The following is an 18,714-nucleotide window of genomic DNA, read 5'->3' as shown; positions in this document are numbered from 1 at the left end:
AAAGACTTCAGGTCTCCCGAGGGTGCACTGATATTCTACTCCACGGCTCTTGCTTCCTTTATTGTACAAAAGGGATTTCTCTCACTCACCCAGCTGCATCACAGCAGCCTTTCTTCTGTCTCCCGTTTCAATGAGTTTCCACTTAGAATGATGCTGTAATTTTGAACTGTACACTTATCTTAGATTTGCTAATTTGAAAACACACATGCACACAACTCATCTGTAAGTAAGATTTAACCACCCAGCAATCTGAGCAGCAGACACAAAATTTCATTTGGTATAATATCTAATACTTATGTGAAGCTAATTAAAGATAATTTGGTCTTAATGAGGCAAAGAGAATATAACAGTGTTAATTTCAAAGTAGGCTGATCCATGAAAGTCAAGTAAAATCATTTCTAACATTTCCACAGACCTAGACTATCTGAGGATTCCCACATTCATATTAGTGGTTGGAATAACCCTTCACATTTGTCTCATGTTTTATAGTTACTGATCATCTTCCTATCATTATCTCACTGGATTCCACAATAGCTCTGTGGATGCAGGGTGCAGACATTCTCCTTTACACTGCAGAGATGAGGAAAACCAAAGTTACACAGCCAGCAAGTGGCGGAAGAGAACTGGAGTACAGGCTAGGGATGCCACATTCGGGGCTCCAGGCACTGTGTACCTCACCTTACGTTTTTACTACATACAAACTTGAATGATTTTTTTTTTAAAAGAACTTTTAGTAGAAAAAAAAATGTTAAAGAAAATACTGCCCATTGAAAGCATCGAGCCCCTTTCAAAACAGATAAATTTCTAATTGGCTTTACTTTACGATGTAAGCAGAAGGAAACATTTATTACTCTCATCCATGAAATCTAAGCGAAGTCTAAATGTGACATCATATGAATGGTACTTCAGATAGGGATGGCTGAAAAGCATCAGGCACATATGGGAAACACATTTAAGAATGATCCTCCCTACAGGCTGCCATCTATATTTCCTTTTTCTGGTTTTATGCTGCTAAGGGTATTTTTTCACATAAACAACTTACGTTTTGGGATCCCTTTGATCATTATGAACAGTCTCAATTCAATCCCAGAACCAACAGACTCTTCTGAGGGTGAGAAGGCAGCCATTTCCATAAGGTCAAGTAGGAGTTCCAGCTAATCTGTAATTCCCACTTGAAATGCTGAACTGTGACAACAGGGCTCACACCATTATTAGAGGGTGCTGTTGAGGCATGCTGATCTATTGTTTTCTTTTTTCCTTAGAATTACCAAGGTGTCAAAACAGAGCCTTAGAATCACAAGAACCAGCCGGGCGCAGTGGCTCACACCTGTAATCCGCTGAGGCCAGCAGATCACGAGGTCGGGAGATCGAGACCATCCTGTCTAACACTGTGAAACCCCGTCTCTACTAAAAAAAAAAAATACAAAAAATTAGCCGGGCATGGTGGTGGGTGCCTGTAGTCCCAGCTACTTAGGAGCCTGAGGCAGAAGAATGGCATGAACCCGGGAGGCGGAGCTTGCAGTGAGCAGAGAGAGCACCACTGCACTCCAGCCTGGGTGACAGAGCGAGACTCCGTCTCAAAAAAAAAAAAAAAAAAAAAAGGCCACAAGAGCCCCCAAACTCCCTAAAATGAACCATATTTAATTTTGACCCTTCAGTTTAAAGAGGAAAAAACAACAAAGTCTATTCTTCTGATCTATCAGATGAATAAATATCTACAAAGCACGTCCCTGAGTTAGGAACAATAGTTTTTTTGACTAAAGCAGCCAAATCCAGGCTGGCACAGCGCACTCAAGGGAAGATTAAGTGAACTTCAGCACTACAGCTGGATCCCATTGCAGAGTCCAGAGAAGCACTCTGAGGCATCCTCTATCCTCAACAGAGACATGATGACCCCAGGGCTTGAATTTCTGCCATGACCCATACCTTGGCCCCAAAGCCTCTGGCTCTCTCCACTTGAAGACTGGCTCACAAAGCCTCACCAGCCACATAAACTCTCTGGACAGTATCCTCAAGTCATTATTCTCCATTTGTTAAAAGAGAAAACAAGAGGATATTTTTGAACAGAGAAAACATAACACCGTACCTGAACACCCCTGGCTTTACCCTGAAAAAGTCTGAGCAAAAAGTAAGAAACACCAGGGGAAAGAAATTTTCAGTGACCTCAAATATAAAGGAGATCAAGCTCCCCTCTGGCAGGTCTTCAATCCGGGAAAGACGAAGGGAGATTGATTACATCAGAAAATCTAAGATCTACCTGTTTAGAATTACACCTTTATACCCTGTGAAGGAGGCCTTGAAGTTATGATCTAGAAGATAATGATCTCGAACTTCTTATCAACTCAAGTAAGTGTATCACCAGAGGTAAGGAAATATATGAAGGGAACTTTTCTTCCCACATTTAAGTATGTCTTTAATCTGTCTAGGCACTCAGACAAAGAGATCCTAAGGAAATAAAACAGGGAAGGGTATTTTTAAAGTACCACCTTAAAAACCACAAAGGGTAAACCCTAGACAAGTGAATACCACTAAACTGATCAGGCATTTACACAAAAGAGTAATTCATTCAGAATGAGCCTCATGAGAAAACCCAAAAGATAACGACAGAGTCAGAACTGATGAGTGAGGCACTACCTCACCAGCATTAAACAGGGATATCGTAGGCCTGAAATGTATTAAACTGAACATACAGATAATGTTTCCATGCCCTTTTGTCACTATCCATGATGCCATGGCCAGGTAAAAGAATTTTAATGAATCTGTAAAGCCTATCAAAAAGACTGTCAGAATGCATTTTTCAAGCAGGGTTTGAAATGTCTTATTTCCAAGGCTCCCCCTTCTAGTCAGCACCTGAAAGCTGCTGAACTACAAAGGGCCTATCAAGTTAAACCTTCATATAAGGAATAAGAATCATTACACAACACTTTATTCTCAGTATGAAACATTTCTTCTATCCAACCATCAAGCAGCTGTCACAAGTGATGATAAGATTTTAAATTACGTGCAGCAATCAAGGATAACAATATCAAACATGCTAAACCATAACACAGCTGACATTTGTAGTACACTTACCATAGTTCTTGCAGACCTTGTGCCAGGCTGTTTACTTGTGCCCTCACATTTCACTCCCATAAAACCCAAGAGGTTGGGGCTGCCATTATCTCTAATTTTCTAATGAGGAAACAGGGGCTCAGAATGGTCAAGTAACTAACTCAAGGTAGAGGAACTGGGCCATGGCTGGCTCTTGAGTTTGCTCCTAGCCAGTACATCTCAAGACTTCCTAAACAATAATTAGCTATGGTATTCTGTTGGTTTTTGGTTTTGCTTTTTTTTTTAGAGATTACTATAATTAGAGAAATAGTCATGAATTTTAAAATAAGACTTTGGAGAAAAAAGTTTGGGTAGTCTGGGAAAAAAATTTGAAGATTAACAGAAAAGGTTTAATTTTTACTTATTTTTTGCTATTAATTTTTAAAGATGGGGTTTCACTCTGTTGCATAGGCTGGAGTGCAGTGACAAGATCATAACTCACTGTAATCTCAAACTCCTGAGCTCACACAATCCTCCTGTCTCAGCCTCCCAAGTAGTTGGGACTACAGCACACCCAGCTAATTTGTGTGTTATTTGTAGCAACTGGATCTCACTATGTTGCCCAGGCTGGTCTTGAACAAATGATCCTCCCACTTAGGCCTCCCAAAGAACTGGGATTACAAGTGTGAGCCACCGCACCGGGCCAAAAAATGATTAATCTAAAAAAATCTAACAACTACCACACATAAACACATATATGTCTATATGCATGCATACATGTGTGTATATGTGTGTGCACACATGTATTACCTAGGCAAATATGACCTGTTTAACAAAAAGGAAGATTGGCTAATAAAACAAATTAACGTTAGCACAGTTTGCCTTTAAATTTCCATTATGAAACTGGAGGAATGGCCTTAAAATCTTACGAGAAAAAGGCAGAGGTAATAGCTACCTTGAAAAATTTGAGGTACTGCAATTTGCCAAGAGTCCCTACCCAACAATTCCTTGATTTCAATATCACCTTCTGTACAGACTACCCTTTTCTTATCTTATTCCAGACAATATGAATTTCTTTCATGCCTGATGACTTATTGATACTATCATCACAGTTTCCAGAACATTGTCTCTCTCATTTGAAGTCACACAGAGCTGGGCTGTAATATTACATTTCAGCAGTAGGTGTCATGACCTGAAACACTGGAGACCAAAATACTTCTTGAGACTTCAGGTTATATTAAGAGAAAATAAGCCAGTGATTCCAGTTGTACTCAGCTTGAAAGCTCAGAATTCTCTACACTGAATTTACCTATAATGCAGACATCTCCACAATGAATTACCAATGCTGGTATAAAATAAAAGCTTAATCATAAATATGTATAGTATTATATAAGCATATATAATATCCATATGTCAGTACTAACATACTCACGCTTTTTTCTCTATTCCTTTTTATTTTAAAATTTAAAGCCCATGCTATAACCATATAATTGCCTTAAATAACAATACAGTTTTAATAGATTAATAGCATGAAGTTATGATAACGGGAAGTCATTGTACAACACATAGGAAAAACACAACTTACCACTACTGCCACAATCTGCACAAGAGAGGAGTTCTTCTGGTTTCTTTTCACGATTTGATTCTTTAGTCCCCAAACAGAAGCTACATATTGGAATGGGATCAGCACGTGGCTATGACAAAATTAAAATAAAAAATACTGTCACTTTTCCATTTCAAAATTAAAAACATTAAAATCAAAAGCTTCTTACATTTTTCACTTAAAGCTTCTTCTTTCTTTAACAAAGAAAAACTGCTAAGTAACGTATTTAAATAAACATTTTCTGCTAGTAAAAAAACTCATATTATTTTTGAGATGGAGTCTTGCTCTGTCGCCAGGCTGGAGTGCAGTGGCACAATCTCGGCTCATTGCAACCTCCGCCTCCCGGGTTCAAGCGATTCCCCTGCCTCAGCCTTCCGAGTAGCTGGGATTACAGATGCGCACCACCACGCCCAGCTAGTTTTTTGTATTTTAGTAGAGACGGGATTTCACCATGTTGGCCAGGATGGTCTCAATCTACTGACCTCATGATCCACTTGCCTCAGCTTCCCAAAGTGCTGGAATAAATCTCTTAAATTATTTGACACTAAAGTATTACCTGAATACATTTCAGTATAATGTATGACTCAGAAGTCATTTTTATTAAACAAATGAAATCTAATACCTTTATATATCATATAGCTTGCCTGAAATGAACATAATTAAGGATTCATTGGACATTTCAATTGTTCCCATTATCTATATGCCTACAATAAATCATCCATTCAGCATTATGGTCTATGAATATCATGTATAGACTGTTTAAACTTATTAAATGTTGTAATGCAGGTTGCTATTATTCACCTACCAAATATTTGACATAAAATATCTGTATGTTTTTAGGTGACAGAATAATAGAATGAGCAGGATTCTGTGGGATCACTTGAAAAGGTCATTATTATCAAGGGTTTTGTGGCATGAAGGTCTTCAAAAGTAAACCACACCACACCAAACAAAGAAGATAAACCCTCAATCTCTGACATTCCCACTTTATTTATTTATTTATAGACAGAGTCTCACTCTGTTGCCAGTCTGGAGTGCAGTGGCGTGATTTGGCTCACTGCAACCTCTCCCTCCCAGGTTCAAGTTATTCTCCTGCCTCAGCCTCCTGAGTAGCTGTGACTGCAGGCGTGTGCCACCACACTCAGCTAATTTTTGTATTTTTAGTAGAGATGGGGTTTCACCATGTTGGCCAGGATAGTCTCGATCTCTTGACCTCATGATCTGCCCGCCTCAGCCTCCCAAAGTGCTGGGATTACAGGAGTGAGCCACGGCGCCCAGCCTGACATTCCCACTTTATATAAGAAACAACAAAACATTTGTCTAGTCCCCAACCACCCTTTAACTCTCGTATGAAAATTGCTTTTAACAATGTATAAATCTACATACATTTTAGTATCTCCATTGTTATTTAATCTACATACATTTTAGTATCTCCATTGTTATTTACTACTATCAGCAATGCATAGGGATAGCTGACTGTGCCTACAGATCTGGTCACATTATTTTCAACAGCCAAAACTACGAAAACTATAATTTTACCGCATATTCCAAGCCTTCACACGTGTTGTCTGCTAGCCATCTGAATGTTACTATGATGTCTCTCTATTTGAATCTCATGAATCAAAAATTCAGAGCAAGAACACCCAACATAATCACAAATGTTTTTAAATGTAAATTAAAAACAAGATTTTGCTAGGTCTAACTCTCTAAATATACATCAGCATAGAATAAACTTCATTTGTTCAGCCACTCTAGCCCAAATGCCTAATGCATTTCCTGGTGCATAGTAGGCACTCAAAATATATCTGCTAACTGAATACATGAAGGAAATATATGCTAGTTAAGAACAAAAATAAATCAATGGTAATAATGATTCCGACAAATGCCTTGGTTCCTTGCGACAACATGTCATCAAAAACAGAAAATCATCTCATGACCAAGCATTTACAAAATTGTTTAATATGACTGCTAATCTCATCTTACAAAGGCATTCATTATCTTCCCTTTACTTTCAGCTTAATTTGTTCTTATAACATGCACAGGCTTACATTCTGAGGTAGCTATGCAAATGTATTTTTGTAGCCCCAGTTAAAAAGTATATTATAAAACATTCTGTACTAGAAAAACCAGAAGAGACAAGCTGTAACAAATTGGTCACTGACTCTAGCCACAGTTTTTTAAATGCCAGATAATCAGCACTGCATAATTATGGATCCATAGTTATTACTTGCAACTGCTCAACTGCAGTACCTTGGGAACACTTTTGTTCCTTTAAATAGCAATTAAAAGAACAATCTGGCTTTAAAGTGACAACATTCCCCTGATAGATTCGAGCTAAAACCCGGTCCTCTTACTAATGGGATTCCTGCTTTCATTTGATATAACAATGTTCAAGCTACTGCTGCCATCCTTGCAGTGATAAATAATTTACAGAATGTCACATATCATTCATGCAATGAAACAAATCCAAATCTCCAATCCCATTTTTCTTTCCCAGATGAATTTTTAGCTGTGAGAGAGACATGGCCATCAGCCAGCATTCATGTTCATTTTTCGTTTTTTAACTAAAGGTAACACAAAGGACAAAGGTTGCTAGTAGTTCATGGCCAGAAAGACTGATGTCCCACGCTCTGCCCAATAATAGAAAGCATAGATGTTATCACTTCACGCTACATTCAAGTGAACCCCGCCATGCTGATGTATGCTCACAACCATTTATTTTAAGGATAACTATCTCACAATACTCTATAAAACCACTGCATTATACAGAAATGTCTGCCCTGCTGAATTATTGATAATTCAAAGCACTTTTTGCTAACCTCAGTGTAGCCAAGTCTAATTAACTTTAAAAAATTGTCACTTGTACGAAATGAAACTTTTACAGTAACGCAAGTAAATGGGTCACAGGATTATTATGATTCACTGTTCTCAATCAGACTACATATAAACTGTTTTTTAAAAAGTCCTTTATAATAAAGTAAAATGGATTCCAGTCAGAAAAAGATCTGAGTAAATGGAAACTTGATTCTATACAAATCTACTACAAGTAAGTCATATTTAAGATGTTTGAAAATGATACCAAAAATCTCCAAATTCTTAATTCCTTTCTTTGAAATTTCACAAAGGCACCTAACCTGTTGATCACATTTTCCCATCAACAAGCCTGAATATTTTAAACTAATCCCAAGAAGGAATGCTCATGAATAAGTCTAAAGATGAATACATCCAGCAAACTGTGCTCTGGAAGGATCTCCTTGTCTCCCATGCAATGGCCCTGGGGCAGCTGCTAGGCTAGAGGCTGCTCCTGTACTGTCTCATTTAATCGTCTTAACAGTCTTGCCTGGTATGAGTATTATCTCCATTTTAGAAAAGAAATTGAGTATCTAAGAAGTTAAGCAACAGGCGCGTGCCACTACACCCGGCTAATTTTTGTATTTTTAGTAGAGATGGGGTTTCACTATGTTGGCCAGGATGGTCTCGATCTCTTGACCTCATGATCTGCTGTGTAGAGCTGTACTCAAACACAAGTCTGTCTTCACGAAAGCCCATTTCTTACTTCGCTACCTCCCCTCCATTCCTCAGGATAACAAATGTCTAAAATTATCTTTCCATCAGTGGCAATAACTCTTGACTAATGTGTTCGTAATCTATTCCATACAATTTCTCCCATGACCAATGGCATATGGTTTTAAAAACTATTAAAAAGGTAATCACTAAACGCCATGGATTATTTATTAATTACTATAGGCAGAAGGTACCTTTACAATGGAGAAATCTGGTGGACGCTTTCTAAACCAGTATGGGACAAAGTGACATCATGTGCCTTCTAAGTGCCTATCCTGAAGGACTGAGCACCGCCTATATAGTATTATTGCCAGAAACACTTATCCTAAGTCCAATCATAAAGAAACAATCAGGCAAATCCAAATTGGGTGATATTCTCTGTAACAACTTTTCCATACTCTTCAAAAAATGTCAGAGTAAGAGACTGTTTGGGGTGGACACGCTGGGTGTCTTCATAGGTGAAAGCGTTAGATTCGTTCTTGTGGTTCCGGAGTACCAAACTTACACCAATATGGGTTATCATAGAGAGCCTTTCCAACAGAGCTGTCTAGCAATGGAATGGATTCTTTTTTTTTTTTTTTTTTCTGTTTCATTTACTTAGTTTTTATTTTTTAAATTGTGGTTCAAATGGCATTAAGTTCACAATACTGTGCAACCATTACCACCACCTATCTCCAGAACTCTTTTCAACTTGCAAAACTGAAACTCTGTATCCACTAAACAATAATTTCCCATATTCTCTTCCCCCACCCCAGGAAATCACCATTCTACTTTCTGTCTCTATGCATTTGACTATTCTAGCTACCTCATATAAGTGAAATCATACGGTATTTGTGGAATGGATTATTCCTGAGGCAATAAGAGGCCCCTATAATCAAGTGGCCATGGAGAGACTGGATGGGCCCCATCAGGATGCTGAGGACACAACAGTATACAATTTCACCTCACACAATTTGGGGATCTGGGACTCTTCAAAGATTCCATCCAGATCAAATATTTTAATGGTTCTAGAGTTAATCTCTAAGGTCTTTCCCAGTTCTAATTTTTTATTGATTCTATAATACTTAGAAATTTTAACAGTCTTCAAGACCTTTGATCTCAAAATAAGATAGCCTTTTCTAAGGAAATATTCTTTAAATCTAGGACAATGCATTTCTGAGAAGCTTTATTTTACTTTATGAATACTTCTGTTTCTGCCCAGAAGGAAACTATATATTTGTTAGCCTTAGTCTAAGTAACTGGACAAAAATAAATGAAAATTCCTGCACTAAATCAGAGCCAGGAGTATTTAGACTCATATCCTCCTCCTGACAATGACACAAAAAGGGGTTTTGTAAGCCATTTCCATGGTATCTGTTCACAATGATCAGGGATATATAGCCCTCTCTCTCCATAATCCCCCATAGATCCATACTTCTTAAGTCATCTACATCTTTCATGAGACTGCTGAAAAAAATACACCATTTTAGTAATCCCAAGTGTTAAAAACAAAACAGTTAGGCATTTTTCATTCATACGTTCATACTTGCACCATAGAAAGATCCAGATTTAAACCCTGCTCTCTAAGCCTCAGGTTTCCTCATCTGTAAAAGTGCACAATAGTGTCTGTGTTGTCTGGCTCTCGGGTTGTTAAAGTTCAAATGTGAGTGAGTGTGGAAAGTATTTTGTAAACTACAAAGTTCTACTCAAATATTGTGAGTATTGCAAAATTTTATTTGGCTATAAAAACAGAAAGAGCAAACAAACAACTTCAAGTCCTTAATAAACATCAGAACAAATGAATTATTCTGGAGTTTAGAATTACTCTATAAAAGACTTTCATTTTCTGAGCCCCCATGATGAATATTAATCTTAGAGGATTTTTTTAAAGAATGAATTAATCAGGGAGTACAGGAACAGAGTAGAAAATGCCTCCACTGAGAGCAAAAAGGCCTGCAACTATTTAATAAAAGGAAAACTCAAAATAAATGAAAAGAAAAAGATATCAGAGAAAGAAAAGCATAAACAAATATAAAATATTAAATGAATAATACCACAAAAGCAAACAAAGATGAACACTGGCTGGGCACAGTGGCTTACGCTTGTAATCCCCACACTTTGGGAGGCCGAGGTGGGCAGATCACCTGAGGTCAGGACGTTCGAGACCAGCCTGGCCAACATGGTGGAACTTTGGCTCTACTAAAAATACAAAAAAAAAAAAAAAAAAAAAAAAGTTAGCCAGGCATGGTGCTGGGTGTCTGTAATCCCAGCTACTCAGGAGGCTGAGGCAGAAGAATCGCTTGAACCCGGAAGGAGGAGGTCGCAGTGAGCCGAGACCGCACCATTATACTCCAGCCTGGGCAACAAGAATGGAACTCCATCTTAAAAAAAAAAGAAAAGACTTTTCTATATCTCTTTAGTTTGCACTCCTTTGTTATACTGTACTGAAATGTGAAGTTTAGGTAATGCTTTACTGTTTATCACAATGCTTTTCTCAAGTCCCATATATGAATGCTATGCCACAGGCCACCTGTCTAACGTCACCTAACTAGTGAGATGGAGGAACTCCAGCCTGCTGACGCCAAGCCCTTCACTCTCTGGCTTTCCCCATGGTTTGTCCCTCCTTTCACTTGGAGCTTGATACACCTCAGCAGAAAGGCTGTCCCTGACCATCCTCTCTGAAACTGTACTCCACTGGCACCACTCTAGAATCTCCATACCCTTTTTTTTTTTTTTTTTAAAATAAGGAGACACCACTCGCTTTGTCACCCAGGATGGAAAGCAGGGGCATGATCAAAGCTCACTGCAGCCTTGATCTCCTGGGGCTCAAGTGATCCTCCTGCCTCAGCCTCCCAAGTAGCTGGGACTATAGTGGCGCGCTACCATGCCCAGCTAATTTTTTAACTTTTTATAGAGATGGTGGTCTCGCAACATTTCCCAGGCTGTCTCGAACTCCTAAGCTCAAGCAATCCACCCACCTCGGCCTCCCAAAGTGCTGGGATTACAGGTGTGAGCCACTGTGCTCGGCTCCACACCTTGGCTTTATTTTTCTTCACTGCACTCATCATTAACTGAAATATTGCATCTCATTTATTTGTCCGTTTCCCTTACTAAACCATAAGTTCCATCATGATGGCAGACACTGTTCATTTCTGTAGCCCCAGCTTCAAAGTATATCTAGGGAATAAATGAATAAACAAATGAACAAACTGCTCTGAAGTTGGGAACTGGTTTCTCCAATTCACAGGTCCCAAAATATTGTCAACTGTCTTTTATTTTCATATATATCCTCAATGACCACAAACGTTACATGTCAAGAAACCATCAATGGCAAGGTGGGTTCCACCACTGTTTAATCTGAAGCCTTTTTTTACTCTGACACACATAATAAATGACATTTGTGTTTGCTGTATATTTCCCTGGCCATAAACTGACAAGACGGGACCAAAATTTAAAAATCAGTTAGGAGGAAAATTATCTGCCCAGTATTAACTATTAGGGCTTGCTCAGTAATAGTCACTATAGGCTGTAATAGTCACTATATAAGATAGATTATGTAGTCAGTAATAGTCACTATATAAGATAGATTTGGGGCATGACCAGTTGCCAGCACCTAGTTGTAGTGGCACTCCCCATCCCCAGTCTCACCATTTCTTTCCATCTCTAGAAAGAATATAAGGTTATTAAAAAAAAAAAAAAAAAAGAAAGAAAGAAAGAAAGAAAAAAGAGTCGCTGGTTGTGGTGGCTCACGCCTATAATCCCAGCACTTTGGGAGTCCAAGGCAGGTAGATCACTTGAGGCCAGGAGTTCTAGACCAGCCTCAACATGGTGAAACCCTGTCTCTACTAAAAAAAATACAAAAATTAGCTGGGCATGGTAGTGCGCACCTGTAGTCCCAGCTACTCTGGAGGCTGAGGCAATAGAATCACTTGAACCCAGGAAGGGGAGGTTGCAGCAAGCCAGGATCATGCCACTGCACTCCAGCCTGGGCAACAGAGCAAGATTCTGTCTCAAAAGAAACAAAAATTAAAAATTTTTTAAAAAAAGAAAAAAGAAAAAGAAGGAAGCCAAGTAAAATGAATACTGCAATGGTAACAAAATTGTAACAAGACTACGTATCTGTTTAGTCTTTTTAAATTTAATTTTCATTTCAATCTATATTTATTTTGAGACAAGCTTATGAGACTGGCTAATTTTTTTTATTTTTGGTAGAGATGAAGTTTTACCATGTTGCCCAAGCTGGTCTCGAACGCCTGGGCTCAAGTGATCCACCTGCCTCAGCTGGTGTTGGAATTACAGGAATGAGCTGCCATGTCTGGCCTGTTATAGTCTATTTTTAAAAGAAAAAATATTTTACAAATGTTGGTGCCTTATTACTGGTAATGAATTATTGTCCACAAACTTCACAACTGATGGCACTGCAACAAAGGTTGAAAACTGCTTCCTGTTGTTACTAAGGTTTTTTTGTTTGCTACTTCAGAACTCTATTTGACACTTACCTAATAAAGAACTAGACTTTATTTCTTGCCACTTAACCCACTTACGCAACTGATGTCTGTTGGAACAGATCAAGCCCGCTCCTAATTAGGATAGAGATCACGCACACTCAGGATTTTCCCTCACAGCAATCTGCTTCAGATATGGTCTTCAGAAACTCACTAACTCCAAAAGTAGGGATTTCCTGTGATCATCTAAATCATCCTATTTTTTTCCAGAGCGTTATTTTGTTCCCGTCTGCATCTGCAGTAACAGTAACTATGGTCAGGACAGCCATTCCTCCACAGGGAGGTTCATGCCCAGCACTCCCTCAGAGCAGCCCTGGGTCTACTTCACATCCTTTGGGGTACAATAGAACTCTGTTTACGACAGGTCTATCGCCCTTTTCTCTACACTCCTGCCCCCTTTTGTTTTATTCCAAGGCTATTCTTGCAATTTCATCATGAATTGGACATAAGTAGACACCAAACAATTTTTTTCCAAAAGATAATTGGAGATATACTTACTATAAGACTTTACACAGGCAACACTGTCATCATAATTTTACTCTCCCTATATAGATTTTTATTGTATCACCTCCCCTGCTCATTATACTTCTCTGTGGGTAATTGGTTCTGTGAGGGAGTACTATATCATCCCCACTGGCTCTGTGGATTGAGTATCTGTATTACTCTGGGCAAAAGGATTTATTATTGTTAATGTATGGAGATCTTGAATGTGACTGCTGTATTTTTACCTCCTTGTCACACGATGAGGGTGCTCCATATTTTAAGTGACAGAAAGGAAGTAGGAAAATCTAATAAAATAAAAATATTCAAAAGCATCCCTACATATATCCCTAAAATACATCACTTCTTTTTTTCATTTAAAGAAATCATTTAGAAACAAAAAAAGATATCAAATGACCACACAGTGGGAAAGTCCCATGATCAAAGGCTGACTCAGAAGTATAAAATAATAAAGCTTAGCCACAACGGAGTAAGAAAAGAGAAGGAAAGATTTTCTAAGAACATCAGCCACAACAGTTTTGAATTGTGTGGAGTTAATTGAAATGCTCACACTGTATCCTGTAGTCTAGAACTTGTTCTAATTAGGCAGGTGTGCCATTTATAAGAGTGCTGATTACGGAAAGTGATTCCATTGGAAGGAAGCAAATTAATCCTGCACACTGCATTTAACAATAGCATCTCATTTGTGTGGTGTGTGTTTTCTGGTTTTTCGAGTTTTTTTTTTTTTTTTTTTCTTTTTCCTGGTAGATGAAGCCCACGAATTTGTTTGGGGGTGGGCGGGGAGGGGGAGAACATTCATGAAACAATTGCTTGCCCCAGGGCCTTCAGTGTCTTATCTGGACAGGGACTTTCTCTCCTCCACTTCTGCCATTAGAAATGGCAGATATTGCATTTATCTTCTTAAGAGGGACCAAAGTCTGATTCAACATAGCTGGAAATTCAACACATGGTTACAGGAAGTCTGTTTAGGATTTACAAACTATTCTCTTTGGCAAGTATATCATGATATTAGCAATATAAACCCTACTCTGGATTTAGAAAAATGGAATTAGACTCCGTCTCAAAAAAAAAAAAAAAAAAATCAACTTACATTCAAGTTTCACAAATCTTTAGTCGCTCCTTTTTAAAAAGAAAATTAACAAAGTGCCTCTCTAGTGATTCCCAACTTCAGTGCTGCAGGAAACTTGACTGGAGCAGGGTCAAACTTCACGACTATAATTTATTTAGGGATACAAAAATTGACAGGGATGTAAACAGAAATTCTGTCTTAAAGACAGCAAGAAAAACAGAATAGGAAAAGTTGGGCACTAGATTCTGAAAACAATGCAAGAACTGCCGTTGGTAGAAATTCTATATTGTAATTCATCTCTATGACTTGGGAATGTTTTCCAAGTGAGGCTAGAAGCATAATAGTAATGCACAGATTAAAGGATAGGCATAAAAACAATTTACAAGAAACACAAGCAACAGCTGATACTCAGTAGAGCTGCGTATCAGCTAGAGGTAGCTAGGAGCTTCTGCAGTTGCCCCAAGGCATTCATTTTAATTTAGATATCGTGCTACAAAACCCTGCCTAGGCACACTGTGAACTGAATGTAGACATTCTTACTATCAATCCTGCCAAGAGAAACCTGCTCTAACTGCTCAGGAGACACAGGCAACTCAATTGAATGTAATTAGATCCAAACAGGAAAGTAGAATGAGGAGATGGGACATAGGTAAGTGGTTATTAACAAGCTAGAAAAGTCACACACTAGTCGCTTTCTCAATAATATTATCACCACCACCTCTGACAATTCCCTGCACTCACAGAGATTTACATGGCATTACATGTTATGTGCTATTCAATAAGTTACTAATATTTACTCAGCAACCAAAGTATGCCAAGCAGAATATAATTGGTACTCCAAGTGCTTGTCCTCACAGAACCAATAAAAGTAGTGTAATTCCATTACTACACTTAATTCTCAATTGCCCTCTGGGCACACAAACCATCTGGTGTGCAGAATTTCCATGCTCCTGACTTCTTTTGTTTTCCTTGCTTGCAGACTACCTCTGACCCTTTCAATTGCAGTATTCATAAGCAGTAGGAAAAGAGGATTATGTGGATAATTACTACCTGAAGGTCAAGAGCTCTGACCTTGTTTTTTGGAGTTAATTCTGTGCAGCAGAAGACTCATCCTTAGACCCCCTTTGTGGTAGAGTTTCTAAGTCTCCTTATGCTTTAGGCCAGGCACCACCCTGGGCACTAACATGAGCATTATCTCAGACAGACTCTGTTCCCTGGCACCACAGCTTCACTGTAAGGTGTGTGGGAACTGCACAAAACCGAAGCCCCTCCCCGCATACTAATACAAGCTGCAGCAAGGCCAGGAGAAGAAATGCCAGGCGTGATAGGCTTTCCTCCGAGGGCGAAGATTTTAAACTTAATTTCCTAGAATTTTACAAGTCTACAGAAGCCTACTAAGGGTAAACAGTAGAAAGAAGGAAGAAAAAGCCCATTATTTTGGTGAAATTGGTAAATTTTTGCATATCTTAAATAGCTTAGTACATGGTGAGCTCATGGAAGGAGATCCTTGTTTGGTTTATCTTAATTACTACATATAATAAAGAACTATACACACAGTAGATGTTTGATAAATATCTGTTGAATATAAGAATGTAACATTTCTCATACTTGGTACTTTCTTATCACTTTCTAAATTACACTGTTCAGCATATAAATGGTAAATAAATAATAATAGAACAGCACATGGTTATGGGGGGAAATACACACTTTAAATGTTTGTGCATTTAGAACCTTCATATCTTCCCATTTACAGTTGTTTTTTTTTTTTTTTTTTTTTTGAGACGGAGTCTCGCTCTGTCGCCCAGACTGGAGTGCAGTGGCTAGATCTCGGCTCACTGCAAGCTCTGCCTCCGCCTCCCGAGTAGCTGGAACTATAGGCGCCTGCCACCTCGCCTGGCTAGTTTTTTTGTATTTTTTAGTAGGTACGGGGTTTCACCGTGTTAGCCAGGATGGTCTCGATCTCCTGACCTCGTGATCCGCCCGTCTCGGCCTCCCAAAGTGCTGGGATTACAGGTGTGAGCCACCCCGCCCGGCCTGTTGTTTTTTTTTGTTTGTTTGATTGGTTTTGTTTTTTCAGCCAGGAGCGGTGGCTCATGCCTGTAATTCCAGCACTTTTTTGGGAGGCAGATCACTTGATGTCAGGAGTTCGAGACCAGCCTGGCCAACATGGCAAAACCCCATCTCTATTAAAAATACAAAAATTAGCAGGCGTGGTAGCACACGGCTGTAATCCCAGCTACTAGGGAGGCTGAGGCAGAAATGTTTGAACCCAGGGATGGAGGTTGCAGTGAGCCAAGATCATGCCACTGCACTCCAGCCTGGGCAACACAGCAATACTCGTCTCAAAAAAATATATATAACCCAAATATAACAAAAAGGGTTTTTTTTCAGTTGTGGCAAAATATAAACAACATAAAATTTACCATTTTAACCATCTTTAAGCATACGGTTAAGTGGCACTGACTACATTCCCATTGTTATACAACCAAGTTGAGGAATATTTTACATGCAATGAAATGTACAGTTTGATGAGCTTTGAATAAATGCCTACACTGGTAACCCACACCCCTATCAAAATACAGACCACTCCATAACCCAGAAAGTTCTCTCCTGCTACTTCCCAGTCCATACCTTTCCACTTCCCTTCCTAAGCATTCACAAATCTGATTTCTATCACCACAATGATTAAGTCTGTTCTAAAACTTCATTTAAACGGACTCAGACACTATGATTTTTTTGTGTAGGGCTTCTTCCACTCTCCAAAATATTTTTGACATTCACATATATTGTTGTATCCATCAGCAATTCATTAATTTTTATCACTGAGTAGTATTTTATTGTAAATATATAAAATTTTATTTGTTCTCTCTATAATTGATTAGCATTTGTCTTAAGTTTAGGGCTAAAATTTTAAAAATAGCTATGAACATTCTTTATTTTTTAGAATATGTGCTTTCATTTCTCTTGATTAAATACCTAGGAGTGGAACACCTGGGTCATTAGATGCGGCTATATGTTTAACTTTATTAGAAACCCCTAACTAGACTGATTAAGAAAAAGAAAATGCAAATTACCAATATCAGGAAGTAAGGTAGAGATATAACTACAGACCATTAAGACATTAAAATAATAGGAAATATTATTAACAACTTTATGCCAATAAATTAGACAACAGAGAAGAGAAATGGACTTCACTGATAGACAAACTTAACAAAATCAACCCAAGAAGAAACAGAAAATCTGAATAACCCTAAATCTACTACAGAAAATGATTCATTATTTAAAACCTCCCTAGAAGAACCCCAGGCCCGGATGACTTTACTGGTGAATTATTTCAAATATTTAAGAACACAATGCCAATTTTACATGATCTATTTCAGAAAACAGAGGAGGAGGAAATATTTCTCAATTGATTTTATGAAGCCAGCATAATTCTGATACCAAAATCAGATGAAGATATTATAAGAACAGAAAATTGAAAGTGCAATCAATATCCCTCATGAACATAATCCCCATTATAAAAAGTTTTACTTTAAAAAACAAATCACCTTTACTTAGGTATAATTACATTGAGGTGTAATTTACTTGCAACAAAACGCAACCTTTTAAAGTTTGGGCAGGCTGGTGGGCACAGTGGCTCACACCTGTAATCCCAGCACTTTGGGAGGCCGAGACGGGCAGGTCACTTGAGCTCAGGAGTTGCAGACCAGCCTGATCAACATGGTGAAACCCTGTCTCTATTAAAAATACAAAAATTAGCTGAGTGTGGTGGCTGTAATCCCAGCTACTCAGAAGGCTGAGGCAGAAGAATCTCTTGAACCCAGGAGGTGGAGGTTGCAGTAAACCAAGATGCACCACTGCACTCCAGCCTGGATGACAGAGAGATACTCCATCTCAAAAAAAACAAAAGAAAAAAAGAGTTTGGGCAAATGATACATCCATGTAATAATCCTAACAATTAAGACATAAATCCCTCTCTTCACCCCAAAATGTTCTCCTGCATTCTCATCCCTTTTCAGACCCAGGCCATCACTCATCTGCTGTCATGACAGATTAGTTTTGCCTGTTACAAAATTTCATATATGAAATCATACAATCTGTACTCTTTTATGACTTAACCTTACACTTGACATGTTTTTGAGATTCATCCATGTTGTTGCATGTGTGAGTAGTTTATTCCGTTTAATGCTACTTAGTGTCTCATTTTATCAATATACCTAAATTTGTTTATCCATTTACCTGCTGATAGACATCTGAGTTCTTTACAGTTTGGGGCTCTATGAATAAAGTTCATATGAACATTCATGCAAAAGTCTTTTTTGTGTACATGTTTTCATTTCTCTTGGGTAAAGAGAAATGGAACTGCTAGGCATATGGTTAAGTGTGGGTTTATTTTATAAGAAACAGGCAAAGTGTTTTCCAAGGTGCTTGTGCCATTTTACACTTCCGGTTGCACTTGCTAT

At 38.4% G+C, this 18,714-nt stretch overlaps 1 protein-coding gene across 14 annotated transcripts in view; it reads right to left on the bottom strand.

Moving 5' to 3' along the window:
* LOC105465996 (lysine acetyltransferase 6B) overlaps positions 1–18,714 on the bottom strand; it is a 205,506-nt gene that overhangs the window by 61,045 nt on the left and 125,747 nt on the right. For all 14 annotated transcript variants that reach the window (XM_011714716.3, XM_071069762.1, XM_011714712.3 and 11 more), the window contains one exon: positions 4,616–4,724. In XM_011714716.3, coding sequence (XP_011713018.2) covers positions 4,616–4,724 — 109 coding nt within the window. The remainder of the gene's footprint in view (positions 1–4,615; positions 4,725–18,714) is intronic.

The sequence above is a fragment of the Macaca nemestrina genome, chromosome 9 (genome assembly GCF_043159975.1).
Source record: "Macaca nemestrina isolate mMacNem1 chromosome 9, mMacNem.hap1, whole genome shotgun sequence".
Classification (NCBI taxonomy): Eukaryota; Metazoa; Chordata; class Mammalia; order Primates; family Cercopithecidae; genus Macaca; species Macaca nemestrina.
Note: the sequence above shows the minus strand (reverse complement) of the source record. Positions and strands in the feature narration are given on the sequence as shown.